The 15,035-nt window shown below is 34.8% G+C and overlaps 1 protein-coding gene across 2 annotated transcripts in view; it reads left to right on the top strand.

The window, feature by feature from the left end:
* The window catches only part of CAPS2 (calcyphosine 2), a 29,451-nt gene extending 15,910 nt beyond the window's left edge, over positions 1-13,541 (top strand). For both annotated transcript variants that reach the window (XM_029086117.1, XM_029086116.1), the window contains exons 8-17: positions 321-440; positions 1,563-1,637; positions 2,526-2,621; positions 2,731-2,824; positions 5,382-5,497; positions 7,835-7,911; positions 10,109-10,263; positions 10,789-10,908; positions 11,963-12,059; positions 13,366-13,541. In XM_029086117.1, coding sequence (XP_028941950.1) covers positions 321-440; positions 1,563-1,637; positions 2,526-2,621; positions 2,731-2,824; positions 5,382-5,497; positions 7,835-7,911; positions 10,109-10,263; positions 10,789-10,908; positions 11,963-12,059; positions 13,366-13,541 — 1,126 coding nt within the window. The remainder of the gene's footprint in view (positions 1-320; positions 441-1,562; positions 1,638-2,525; positions 2,622-2,730; positions 2,825-5,381; positions 5,498-7,834; positions 7,912-10,108; positions 10,264-10,788; positions 10,909-11,962; positions 12,060-13,365) is intronic.
* The last annotated feature ends 1,494 nt before the right edge of the window (positions 13,542-15,035 follow it).

The raw sequence follows: 15,035 nt of genomic DNA, 5'->3' as shown, positions 1-15,035 counted from the left end.
GGAAGTCAGAAAAAAAACTTTTGTAATCCTAAGAATTATTTTCTATATACATATTTAAAATATACTTTAAATACTACATAGATACATGTGAAGTTACCACAGTAGTACACTGCTAGAATATTATTGCATAGATTTGATTTTGAGTAATAGATTTCAGAATTTGTAAAAAGAAACAGAAAAATAAGTCCACAAATTTATAAAAGCTTAATGGATAACTGCAAGATTTTATTGCTGTGTTATTCTTGGGTGGTTTTTTCCTGAGTAAGAACATGTAAGATCTGAAATTCAAGCTTAGTAATAGTCAGACTCTTTCTGGTCAGAGCTGTTATAAGTGACCCAGAGCAGTCCACGCGTGCTGATGTTGCCAAGGAAGCTCAAGGACCTCTGGAGCTTGGGACAGCACCAGTACGTTTTAGAAAAAGAACGCTGCATGAAACAAAGTAAGTTTTCTCTAGCAGTCTTTTTTTTTTTAATACACATTTTCTACTGTATTTTTTATTATTTTGGGCTCTGCAAAGTTGGTTTGCCTTTCCAGATGTTTTATTTGTGGCTTGGATCCACCAGCTTCATGTGAGGCCTTTTTTCTCTCCTTCCCATGCTTATAGTTGCCTAGTGGGACCTTTTTATTTGGATTCTCTGTGTATAATGATTGATTTATACAATTTATAAAGCCTAGGAGAACATTCTTAAGCTTATATTGATACTGTTCATCACAGGGTTTTGACAGCCTTTTCTGAGCTGTTGAATGCTTGCAATCTTGTCATATCCTTTTAGAGATCCCTATCTCGAGGTGCATAAATTGCATAAATATGTAAATGCTAATATAGATCTTCACAATGTAATAATACTTTTCTTTTATGTTTTGATTTCTGCTGCAATAATTAACCATATTGACATTTAAATGTCATTCTTGGCCTCCAAGTATTGAAATAGTAACTTCAGGGGCTTAAGAAAAACTGAGAAAACACTGTGATCCATGAAATGAAATGAATCTGCAGGTCTGAGTTTTGTTCTGTTAATCTTTCTTAACATACAGGCAAACATGTCTGCTCTGCACATTTTAACATCCTGCTCTAAAGTTTTTCTCAACAAATGTAATCTGTATTCTTAAAAAAAAAAAAAGGCAACAAAACCAGTCTCAATCCCTTACACCCATCACATGGACAAATCTCCATTTCTGGAACTAGTAATATGGCCAATATAAAATATCTAGGTGGGTAAAGAAACCCCAGCCTGGGTATTTTTGCAAGAAAACATTGATTTGTGGAAGTATGTTGAGTGGTAGAGGTTTAATTCTTTATATAAAAGTGTATATAAACGAATTATCCTGTTTATATCTATGCATTCTGTGAATAAATATACTCTCATATTATATAATTACAGAACACCTTCTACATTACAACTGAGTTGCTTTCCAATTCAAATACAAGGGATCATCTCCTCAGCCAGTTGCCAAGGATACCATATTTCACATTTTTTGCTGTTTCGAAACAGTTGATTTTTATGTAACATTTCTCTGTGAGTGTATTAGGTATCATTAACATGCTGCATTATTTTCACAGAATAAGGACCAAATCAGCATTAACTGAAAGCATGCTCTCTAACAAGCTACGCTTTGATAGTAGGATCATATCGAGGTAATCACAAATTTTGTGAAGCTTTTCAATTCTATGAATTTAAGAATTATTATCTTTACCCTCCTGAAATAATTAATCACATTGAATGTTTCTATTCCCTCTGTTTAGAAACAAGTATGTGCGGTGTGAGAGTATATATATGCATACATGTATAATACAAATTCTGACATGGCTGATGAAAAGTGGCTTCACAGTCTCATTGTTACAGTGTTAAGATGCATAAGTAATGTTACGTTACCATCATACGCGTAGCTCTGCAGGACAGTTAGCACAGGGGCTGTGTAAAATAGTGCTCTTAGCTGTTCCACCTTGGTTGATTACAATTTAATTTAGGCTTGTCTTGGTCTGTGGCAACCGCTGTGGGTGGAAAGGAGGCTTTGTGTCTTCTTGGTAGCTTCTTACATATTAACCTTGAAGGTTTAGGACATCTTTGAAACTGTTCTGAATTGAGTAACGATGACATAAATGTATTCTTCAGTTCTGAAAGTGGCGCTTTTCTGAAGTTGTAAGCTGTATACTTGTTAGACATAGCTGAGGATTCAGCCACAAAGCTTCATATATACCATAATGAATGCAGTAGTCCTGGTGTAACTAATCCTTATTGACTAATAGTTAATGAGTGAAAATTACAGTGGTATACTAAAACATGAAGCCTTGAAAGGTATTTTTAACATTATGGAGAATGGCATATGTGTCCAAATCCAGAAGCTGAATTCCATGGTGGTTTAGAGAATATAGTCATATATCTCTTTCAAAGAAAAAGACAGTACAGTATGCAACATTGGAAATAGAATGCATATTCCAAAATAGCAATGCTATTTATGCTTGAGTTGAATTGGATTTATATAGATGCAAAAACATAAAAGTGCTTTCCAATTTTCCTTCTAGAAATGGTCGCGATGCTTGTAGAGAGTTGATTGGATTTTTTTTTGCATGTGACAGATCCCTTACTGTGTACGAATTTCGACAATTTGGAAAAAATAGGTAGGATAAGTTACTTCTTTTTAAAAAGGTTTTAGAAAACATCTTCTACTCTGTCTAAGAAACTTAAATAAATTTAATTGTTTAATATCAGTTTTTAATAATTTCACAGAACAAACGCCTTGCCTTTCATACAGAAGGGAGTTTATCAACATCAACGCGGACAAAAGAAGGGAAAAGCTTATGATCTTAGTGACTTCTACGTTGTAAGTATTCTGCTGAATGTAAGGCCATTTTGTTGGTGATTTGGAAGTAATATTTAGATATTCGAGTTGAAAATTGTGCTCTATCTTTCAGGTAAGACCAAAAGTCTTTCCTTTCAGTAACGTTTTTTGAATGAAAGATTTTTAAGAGTCTGGTTTATTTTGTTTCCCACGTTTTAGAGATTCCATTTTTGGCTTCAGATTAAGCTGTAGTTTGTAATTTTCCCAGTAGAGGGCACAAGACTGCAGACAGTGTAGACCTTTTTGTAGACAAAGTGAACAACTCGGAGAGTCCTGAAAATGAAGTAGACCAAAGTATTGTTAAAGTAATTTTTGCAAGGTCTGCTGGCATTTTTGACACGAGGCAATGGTTGAATATTTTTTTTAAACATGAGGAAATTGCAGGTTCATTGGTTTTAACCTAAAGTTTGAAAAAGTTAGACAGAACTTCTGAAACGATGGTAACCTTCATCTACCAGTGAATCTGATGAGTGACTATGAATCATATTGCGTCTTCGGTACTTCTTTACTGGGTTAAGTGTTCCTGTTTATAAGTGCTTTTAGAGTACTTCTAGGTTGTTTTCACTGAGTTCTTCACATTCTCTTGCAAATCTGAAGTTTAGAGCAAAAGGCATATTTGAATGAAGTATTGAAAATAAGGCATTAGTTTTTAGAGTGTTTTGTCTAATCACCTGCCTGATGCTAAATATTTACCTGTGGCTGCCATACAAGAGTTTCCAAGCTGAAATCAATTGCTTTCTCTATGGTACAGAGGTTGCCACTCTTTGTTTTTTGTTTTTTTTTTTTTTTTTTTTAGTTGTCCTTTGTATCTTTGCAACCTGCAGTTGGAAATGTGTTCTGAATAAAGATGTATCTTAAAGCCATCCAGAAAATATACTGCTACTGGCTTCAATAGCTCTTTGGAATGATGTCATATCTGTGATTCTCCATATCTGAAAATTTGGTTTCTGGGCTGACATTAACATATACAAATCTCCCACAAAGTCCAAGTGGTTGAGGCACTGGCACAATAACAGTGTCTTTGTCTCGTTCCTAATTTATGAGTTTTGGAGGCTTTATAACCCAAGCCTGCATGGATATTACGGTTAGAGCTACTGCTTTTTTTCATTCTTTTCAACATTCCTTACTTTTAGTTTGCTCCTTTTCTTTCTGTCCCCTTCCCTCTTCCCCCAAACCAAAAAATTTCTTTAACTTTGGAAAATATATGAGGTATGTTCTCTGTCCCCAGCTTGGAGGGAAGGGGATTTTGCAATATTCAGAAGAGACTATACTGGGTAATATTCTATATCACTCTATACTACTACTAACATGTTTTCATTCAGTATTGTGATAGTTTCACTGGGCTAGCCCTTGGCCAGCAGCCAACACAGCTGTTCCCCCACTTCCCCCCCACCCCCAGGGGATAGGGGAGAGGACTGGGGGGCAAGGGCAAGGAGGCTTGTAGGTTGAGATAAGAACAGTTTAATAATAGAGAGAAAACTTAAAATAATACTAATATTAAAACAGTAGAGATAATGAAAACTGTAACAAAATATGCAAGTGAATGACACCCAATGTTACAGCTCAGCCCCCTCCTGACCGAGCCCAGCCTGTTCCCAGATAATGATCCCGGAGGAGCGACAATCCCCAACCGAAACCGCAATCCCGGAAGAACAAGAACCTGAGTGAAAGCCAGAGAGAGACAAAAGAGGAAGAGACCCTCACTAATATACTGGACATGACATGATATGATATGGAACACCCCATTGGCATATCTAACTGTTGATTAAGTTTATTAATTTAAATATTCTTCTCCCCCCTTAAATCTTGTGCTTGTGGATTAACAGAAGACAAAGTCCTTCACTTCCAATGACAACAATGCAAACACTGGTATGTTTATCAGTGTCTCTCTCACAGCAAGTCCCAGGCTGGAAGCAAAACGCAGCATAATTCTAGCTACTGAGAAAGAAACCCAGCTCTGTTTCAGCTAAAAACCAGAACAGTATTTATTAGTGACATCTAGTAATTTAAAAGAATAACTTTATAGTTAAAATTGCAGGAATTATTTGAACTTTGGGAAGACTACTTTTTAGTTATTTATCTCAAGTATGATTTTAAGTTATTGAAAATAACTGTAGAGTGTTTCTTCTAGTCTAAGAGAACTTCACTCGCACAGAATCAGTGCGGCACCTTCTGTGACTCTTCTGTGATACAGTGAGTTTTTGATCCCATAAAGATTGAAGGGAGAAGAAAAATAGAAAAGTAGAGCCTGGCTGAGGGAACAAGGATCTGTAGGCTCATGTTCCTTAGCTGTAGATTAGGTGACAGTAGCCCCCCTTACCAGACAAACATCTATGTAGAGGATAATGTCATGTTGGAGCCTGCAGCTGGTTTTATTTAGTTCTAGAAAGGCTCTGTTAAGAAGGTTAACTGACCTTAGCTAGACCTTCTCATCACTTCATACCAAGGCTTTTAACAATCATTCTTCTTGAAAGTCTTGCAGAACATATTTTAGGAAACACGCAACCTATTTGTAAATCATTTTATGCTTTACCAACAGGGAGGTAACCTAACTTTCCAAAGTGCTGATCATTGCCTTCCAGAAAGTGTTAAGCAGAGCCCAATTCTTACCCTTCGTGTGATTAGTATTGATGAAGCAGCTATGGATTTTCTGAAGTAAGTGCAGCTAACTGTTTTTTAAGTTACCTTTTCTTCATTAAGAAAAAAATATTTTTTTTAATAAGGGCTTCTAACATCTTATTACATATATTGCTAAAAAAAAAAATCCATATTTAGGCTGTTGTTAGCAGAAATTAGTAATAGATGTTAGTGGATGTTCTGATTCAGTAACCTTCTAGAATGATAAGAAGTAATTTTAAAATGCAAAATAAATTATTAAACGCTTATTTGCTTTGTTTGGAGTCAGATGTTTTTATATACAAATCATATACCAAAACTTTTCTTATGTGTTGAACTGAAATGCTACATATGGGAAAAAATGCTCTTTTTGTCATTAACATTATCGTTGAATCTTTTTGGAAGCTTATATTAAAAGCTGGTATCAGTCATGATAATGCGAATGTTTGAACACAGGCAGGGGAAGGATTGGAGATTTCTCTCTCAGTTCTTTCTTTTTAATTTTCTTTTCCTTTTCCTATCCCTTAATTCTTCATTCTTCCAGGTACTACCACCTGTTGAAGACTTCAAGAACTGGGACAGGATTTCTGAACTTACTCCCTCCTGTCAGGTATTTATAGACACTGATAAGATCCCCAAAGCCTTCTCTTCTCCAGGCCAAACAATCCCAGCTTGCCCAGCCTCTCCTCATATATCAGGTGCTTCAGTCCTTTCTTGACTAGAAACAGCAATAACAGAATCTCAGATAAATACATTCGCTATATAAAGACTGCTTTTGTTAGAACAACTTAACTGACTTATTTTTCTTTCTGCTAGTGTTTAGACACATGAAGCTTGTTCCCAGTTACGGTAATATTCATTTTAAGGTCCCTTTACACTGAAAGCTTTGCAAAGGTGCCATAGTGAGCTAATAGTACATAAAACAGTCAATTCAAATATAATTGGTTAAAGAAATGTATAGATGTATGATGCTTAGTGCTAATTGTTCCCTCTCTGCAATGTTTCCATTAAATAAAAAACAATGCAGTTTAATTTCAGATAGTTTATGGAAGACATTTTACATCTCAGAAACCTATAATTCTGGTAAACAGCTTTTTCTTCATTTGTTGCTAATCTTATAGCTGTGAAATTTGGAGTTGATCCAGTGGTATCTCTGAAGGCTCCAGAAAGCAGACGCGCTCACTGGGTTATAATTTCAGATTTTCTGCTACCTGTGGTGGGACAGATTGTTTCTTTTTTTTTTTTTTTTTTCTAATACTCTCTCTCTGTGTTCTTTCCATTAGTGACTAAATTTCAGGTTGTGAAATCTGTCTTGTTTCTTCTGAATGAGGCTGTTCTTGAACTCTGTATTCTCTGGTGCAAAACTCTTTGAATTGAGTCTTCTCTTCTTATCCCATTACTGTATGCACAGAGAATCCTGCTCAGGTACCATCCAAAAAGTCTGTTACAGGTTTTCAGGAGCAGCTATGCCCTGCTGTCACAAGCCATGGTTCTTTTGTGGTTTATATGTGTTTTAGAGAGAGTATGTTGTCCTCTGTAGGTGGTTATTGGCTTTCCAGTTTTAGGTGGTTTGATATAGACAAGCTCTCATGGACTTCATAATGGGAGGTACTCAAAGTGGAGGTGAAAAGTCTTAATAGACAACAGAAAGATAAGTCTTTAGCCTCAGAGAGCAGAAGGAGGAGTAGTCCATGGCAAAACACTGGTGAGCAAGCAGCTCAAAGATGACAGTCGTGTTTTTGCATTTGCCTTCTTATTCTGATTAAAATTATTACTGGACTTTTATCTTTTTTCCTTCCGATAGGTTCTTCCACAGTATTTTTTTTTATCAACCTCCATAATAATTTCTGATGGGAGTTTCTGGGAAGCCTTTCTCAGAAGGGAATCTCTTGCCAGACAAAATGCACAATTTAACCATAATTCCTATAGCATACGTAAGAGATGCTGATCCAGATTTTAGTCTACACCCTTGCTATTTCTCTTCTTAAGAGACATTTGTAGCTACTTCATGTTATTTTCCTGTTGGTAATAAATGTAGTTGCTTTAACAAACCATTCCAGTGGCCTGAGCTGAACATTAGGATTGTCTTGAAATAAATTTCTGGAGATTTGATGCACAGGAGGAATTATCCATGATTAATGAATTAGTAGAGGAGCTGCTAATGGAGTATTGTTAGGAAGGAATTTCTGCATATCTGCAGCTGTTTAACAAAGAGTTTTGTGTGTGTCTTCTCAAACTTAAGCAACAGGATACTATGCTTATGAGGGTAGTATAAGAATTAAATATAAAGTTCAGTATGTTTTTTACTACATCTGTTGTGAATTCAGTAATATTACGTATAATTTCACCAATCAAGATTAATTTTAATTATCTTAGAGCTTCTTCTGTGGAATTCAAGCAAGAATGTTCCAAGCAAGTAGCTGATGGCAGCAACATTTTCAAAAAGATTCAAGGTTTGTGTGTACCAAAACCCATTTAATTTTAATCTCTGTGTCTCTGTCTTTACAGTTTAATGCAAAGAACAATAGTAACGTTATAAATTAAATTAAACAAAAGTTAGATATTTATCAGAATATTATTAGTGTCTGATACTAGAATTAATCAGTCTTAAATATACTTTCTCTTTCTTTAAATAAACAGTCTGGCTAAAGTTCATTGAGATAGTACAGAATTAATTGTGAATGCAATCAATAAAATGTTAATCTCTGTCAATATAATCTCTGAAAAAATGATGAAGCATAATGCTAATCCTATGTTAAACTGGCATTAAATTTTAAAAGTTACTGGCAATATAATATGTACAAACACCATCTCCTTTCTTCAGGTAATTTTGTGCTAGATCCTTCTTTGGGCCATTATTTCTGTATATTGATAAGTTGCTTTTTGATAGTATTTAATATTATGCTTATTAAAATACATTAGTACAATTAAGTAGTATATTCTGGAATATGTAATTAAATTTTTACCAGGTTCCTACCTTCAGTCTTTAGGATAAAGACGTAGCTTTATGTTTAAAATTATGGAAAGATGTTTACGCAGTGCTGTTTATTATCTTTGTAACCTGTGGTCAGCAAAAACTGTTGGCCAGTTTCCAACTCGTACAATCTCCACTGTTTAGTGTTGTTAAATATGAGCCAGCAGTGTGCTCTTGTGGCCAGGAAGGCTAACTGTATCCTGGGTTGTATTAGGAAGAGTGTTGCCAGCAGGTCGAGAGAGACAATCCTCCCCCTCTACTCAGCCCTGCTGTGGCCCTGCCTGGAGTATTGTGTCCAGTTCTGGGCTCCCCAGTACAGGAAGGACAGGGAACTCCTGGAGTGTGTACAGCAAAGGGCGACTAAGATGATTGAAGAACTGGAGCATCTTTCATATAAGGAAAGCCTGAGGGAGCTGGGCCTGTTCAGCCTAGAGAAAAGACAATTCAGAGGGGATATGATTAAAGTTTATAAATACCTGAAGGGAGAGTGTCTAGAGGACGGGGCCAGACTCTTCTCATTGGCACCCAACAATAGGATGAGAGGCAGTGGCCATAAACTGCAGCATAGGAAGTTCCACCTGAACATAAGGAAGAACTTCTTTACAGTGAGGGTGACTGAGCACTGGAACAGGCTGCCCAGGGAGGTTGTGGAGTCTCCCTTCCTGGAGATATTAAAAAACCGTCTGGACGAAATCCTGGTTCATGTGCTCTAGGTCCTTTCCAACCTCAACCATTCTATGATTAGCTAAACCTGTTTTAAACTTTTTGGTCACTGAAATCTGCTTGGACATTTATGTTCATGAAAAATGTTGGAATAATAAATTAGGGGTATTTTAAAATCTTCTAGTTATTCCATGTTTTACCTCACATAAGAGACACAAATTGATTTCTTAATTATCTGACTACATCTAAGGTTTGCTAGTGTGGCTTGGAAGAAGGTTATGTGTATATACTTCAAGACATTTTTTAATATACATCTGAATTTGATCTTTACTGAAAAAAGCTTTCTTTCACCATCTCCCCTATTTTGATTTATAATTGTTGATACAAGTAATCTGAAGATATAGTATGATAATAGTAGATCACTTCCGTTAACAGAGTATTGCTGAGAAACTCGGACATCCCTAAAGTAAACCTGCTACCTAGAGATTTTGATGAGGCTGTCATTTTTACCATAGAAATAGTTCTTTCTATGTCATTTTGGAAGGACTATGCAAAATTCCTTATAATTGCTTTTGTTTCCGCATGTATTTAACATGTTTATTCAATGAAGGAGCAGCTCTGTGTCCCATAATGGAATGTTTTTATTACCAAAGTAGTGTTCCTAAATTGCTTTGTGTGTTGAATCATGGTATATAATCAGTTCTTGCAGAACTAAACAGTTTTATAATCTGAGCACATAAAGGGTGATATTAATTCTTCCTTTCCTCTGAGATCTCTTTAAATATTTTGTTAATGTTGGCTGCTGCTTTATAGGATTTCTACTCAAATATTAAGTAGCTGATAGTTTCATTTTGAACTGATGTTCTCTCTCAAAGATAAGGGAGCTTGCATGCGTGGATATGTCATTTTAACCAGCAGTATCTTAAGTAGTTTTGGTTTACTTTTATACCCGCTCCATGGCATGTGGCAAATTTCAGGTAAACATCGTGTCCTTTATTTCTCTAAATCCTCAGGCACACTCAGAGAGACACTAAGTAAAAGAGGAGTTCGGGTTATAACAGGCTTAGGAAGGTATTTCCGACAGATAGACAAGAACAGAAATGGTTTTCTCTCTCAGGCAGACTTTAAAGAAGCTCTAAAAGTATTCCATTTGGAAATACCCGAAGAGGTAAGTCTAGCTGAAACTGTAATCACGAGTATTACCTTATTGTAATGTATGCAATCACTTCCTTTCTTTGCTTAAATCTGTTTAATAGCTACTTTTTACAAGTTTTGGGGTTTTTTTTTTTCCCTTGTGGTATATTGGCATTTCTGCATTCAGTCCTATGTGAATTTCTTAAAAATAATAACAACAACAACAAAAAAATGTGCAGTCTTTTAGCATGATGAAGCAGCAAGTGGGATTACAATCCATTTTTTAATTTTTTTTCCTTTTAAAAATTATATGATGCTTTTTATTTTTTTTCTTGGTTTTATATAATATGTTTTAAAACCAGCCCAAAGCTATCAAAACTGCAGATAGTGTGAGTTATGGTCATCGGTGACTGATGATGACTTGCATTATTTTGACAAATCTTTGAGTCAGTTTTTATTTGGAAGGGTTTTTTGTGAGAGTACTGTAATGTCCTATTATAGCAATTGTTTCATTCTAGGATATAATGAAGAACTTCGTAAAAATATTTTTAAATTCCAGGACTTTAAATCTTTATGGCTTATTCTTGATGACAGCAAGAGTGACAAGGTCGACTGCGGAGAATTTACTCGTGCTGTATTTGGAGAAATGAATGAATATCGGAAAGCATTTGTAAGAAAAGTAAGTTTTGTTGCACATATTCTAGGTGTAGATATTTTGCAGTCTAACTTTGAAATTGGCTATTTGTCATGTTCTGGCTGTTGGGGTTTTTTGTGGTTGTTGCTTTTCTTGAGTTGTGCATCTGGTAATCGACTTTTTAAACTTTCAGATCAGTTCATTAAAATAAACATAAATTAGAAGACTGCATGCTGTTCCATTGTTGAATCAGTTAATTTTGAACTCTGAAATTAAATCCTTTATTATTTTGAGTTTGTGCATGTGTGTGCTATTCTAACAGTTTGGTCCAGTGTATAAAACTTCTGTCACCCGTATCTTCCAGAAGTCTGTTTCCTTACTTTGGCAGATTACTGTATCTGTGTGCAGATTTTTTTTTTTCCTCAATGTCTGAAGTAGAGGCAATAGTATTTGCCTCCTTTGAGGCCTACAATTAGAGTCATTATATTTGTGAGACTTCCTGTATTTGAAATGCCATTTGTTACATGTCTATAATGTAATGTGGAGCTGTTTGCACTATGAAACACTGATTACAAACCAGCCAATAGAGTAGTGACAGGATATCAAGATCAAGAAAAATGACACATACTTTCATACTTTTAATTGTGGAGGATCTGACTCTCCTAGCCTTACATAGCGAGCATGTGTGTCTGAGCAAACTGAAATGAAAATGAAGCTGCTGTTAGTGCTGGAGAGGCTGTGTTGAGGCCTGTCAGAACGACGCAGAAATCTTAATAATTGGAGGAGGCAGAATGGAAGCAGCTTAATTTCTGATTCTAAGGATGAGCTAGAAATTCTGGAGAGAAGACATATTTTTTTGAGTTGGTGAGGGGACCACATTTGATGTGAAAGCTGTTGAGATAAAATAATAATGAAATTCCATAATCTAGAATAATTTTGGGGTGTCTGGTGCCTTACGTAAAATAGGTAAATTGATGTAATCCACTGCACAAGAACTGAAAATATATGCCTGGTAGTTAAGTATATTTGATCTTTACATCTTTCCACTCCTTTTATTCTTTTTCTTTTTCCTTATATGATTTTTTTTTTCCCTTTGTAGGCTTATATGAAACTAGATTTCAACAAAACTGGGAGTGTGCCTATGGTAGATATCAGAAAATGTTACTGTGCAAAGAGACATCCTCTAGTATTGGCAGGTAATTCACATGAAAAAAAACAAAATTAAAATCTGTAACTACTGAATTAGTTTTGTTAGCAGAGATACCAGATCCAGAAACTAGTTGCAAATACAAACTGTTTGCATGTTGGCTTAAACTTGAGCTGTTAAGGAGAATCTTTTTCTTCTAATGGCCTATAATGTGTCTGTCTGGAACATGACTGTAAGTAGTAATGGAGTTCAAATAACATGATTTTAATACTTTTATTAAGCTGCAAATACTGCATATATGTAGAGTAGTTCCTTTCCCTTCCTGTGTGGGACTACATTTAGGTGGTTAGGTCTCAGCTTTGCTGTGTAAGTTATCAGTGACACATATGATATTAGTAATTTTCACTTAGGAGGATACTCTCATTTTCATATTACTGTTTTCCATCAAAATATGCAAGGTTTCCAACTGACACTGATTGTACTCAGCACTTGAAGTTCCTTCTGAATAAATTATTCAGTCATTTCTGGGAGAAGATTGTCATCCTTTACAGAGGAAGTGTTGGAATCTTCATTATTATTTTAGGATTCTCAAAAATGTTTAAACTCTGCCATTGAAAAAATAGGAATTGAAATATTTGTATGTCAGTTTCTAAAATAACATCTCCATATACCAAACTAGACATTGTGAAATTCTCCCAAGTGTCCTGACCCTCTTTGTTTTACCTGTAGAGGAGAGGATGTTTATATTGCCAGTGACTTTAATGGTAATACATGAAGACACATGATGGTATAAGAAAGTTACACATGCAGTTTTTTCCAGTTCTATAATACTGTATTTTTTCAATTTTTTTCTCAAAGCTATGAAATAATCTAAGTATAATCTTTATTAAGTCATTAAAACACACATGTCAATTGCAGAACACTTTTCAAATGCAAACTTGCATCTTAAGGTTTTTCCAGAGCTTTGAACTTTTATTACTTTAAACATATGCTTTATTAAAAGGTAACTTCTAAATTATCAACATTTCAATTTATTAATGCATAATTCAGTTTTTGCAGTCACTTAAAGAAAAAAATCTAATATAGTTCATTGAAATTAATTGTGGCTTTGTACTTCTGTTGATATGTAATGCTGTCATTAGAGTTAATGCTATCATTACTATTAAAGTAGGATGATTTCTGCAGCTGGTATTAAGTGAGCCAATTACTTCATTCTGAAATCATAATACTGAATTTGTTCAAGAAAAAATATTTGCAAGCTAAAATTTGAAAATTTCTTGCCTGAAATATATTTAATGCTATATATTCAGTGTTCTTGAAAATGTATTTAATGGAAAAAAATAATACTTTTACAGGCAAAGCTACAGAAGAAGCAATTAAATCATCATTTCTAGAAACTCTAGGAGAGTCTTGCAGCAACCCCAATGAAGTGTCCTATTCTGAGTTCGAAGACTACTATGAAGGATTAAGTATTGGAATAGTGGATGATAGTGATTTTGTTAATATTGTAAGGAACCCTTGGGGAATTTAGAGTGGAAGATGACAAAGATGAAGAAGAGACATTTTCTAAACAAGGAGTGAGCTAAATAACGGAGGATTTAGTCTTGATGTGCTTTGCTTCGTCATTACTGTTAAACTGATTTCAAGGAGTGAAAATTTTAGAAGCTTTCAGAATAACACATGGCAAATTTCTTAGCGTGTCTGTTAAGCTATGCTAACCAATTATTTAATATGAACACTGCTCATTCCTTTCATTGGAAATAGTAAAGACTGCTCCCTATACCAAAAGGCGTCATTTACTTGGTATTATAATAAAGTTGCCTGTTTTAAAATAGTAAGAAATTAGAAACTAAAATGCATGAAGAAGTATATGCAAGAGAAAATTTAGTTCTATGATGCATTGTGAAAAGCTTTAGATTTGACTGTATAAATCAATGGTAGCTTTTCCTCAGAGTTTTCTTCTTATAAAAATAATATGATTGTTCTTATAACATTCTTTGTCTTGTTTTTTGTTTCTTATACTGGTACTTAGCCTGAAATAGAGCAGGTCATCCTTTTCTGATTTTGAGAATGTCTGCAGTACTGAAACTGCAGAGATATTCACACCAGTCAGCCTTTGAACTGCCATGTGGACCATGTTGACTGATCTTATTTTTTTCATCAGGCATCTGAAGCTGAGCATTGAACCACAAAGGTTTTAATAAGCACACATATATTTTGTAATACACTACTTTTCCTATATTTTGCTAAGTGGTTTTCAAAACAAATAATTTATATTTAAATATCTGATTTCCGTATTTTCTATTGCTGTGATTTTTTTAAACTAAAACTTAGAAATTATATTTTGTCAAACTGATAAATATCATTTCCTATCTACTCTGAAAGTATAAAACAAGAAAAGTGTAAAAAAAACCCCAAACCAACCCACCTCTGTCACAACAAAAATTAAACTCCGTATTGAAATATTCCGTGCTTCTTCAAATATTCAGCCAGCTATGCTTTTCTATATAATACATCTTGTTAATTTTGTAAAATTCTTTGTGTTAAGAAATAAAAAATGTATTATTAATTAGATAGCCTTTTGTTCAATATACCTGTCACCAAAATTAGCTGTATATTGAACTGCATTTCTTAAGCTTGTGAAATAAAATATATTCATTTTCTTTATGCTTGTCTGTCTGGTTTTGAATTTGTAGTCTGTGGTTAACTGTGAACCTTCCTCCGAGACAGAATCTGTGTTTCATAGGAATTTAAGGGCAGTGCTGAAATGAGGGACTTCAGTCCCTCTGTGGCAGACTGGTTTATTCTAGATAGAGCACTTCCATGTGCTAATAGCTTGTGCTTTATTATCTTTTGATTTTGTACCCTGTCCTCACTTGTAACTAGAATTTCAGTTTCTGCTCTAAATCCTTAAATGAGGGATTTTGAGGGGTTCTTTTGGGGCTGCAAAAGTCTGGATGTATTAGTTTACAGAGAAAGGCAAATTCTGTAAACGCTTATTCTAAGCAAGAATTCTGATATGGCT

This window comes from Antrostomus carolinensis, unplaced genomic scaffold (genome assembly GCF_000700745.2).
Source record: "Antrostomus carolinensis isolate BGI_N321 unplaced genomic scaffold, ASM70074v2 scaffold15397, whole genome shotgun sequence".
Taxonomy (NCBI): domain Eukaryota; kingdom Metazoa; phylum Chordata; class Aves; order Caprimulgiformes; family Caprimulgidae; genus Antrostomus; species Antrostomus carolinensis.
Note: the sequence above shows the minus strand (reverse complement) of the source record. Positions and strands in the feature narration are given on the sequence as shown.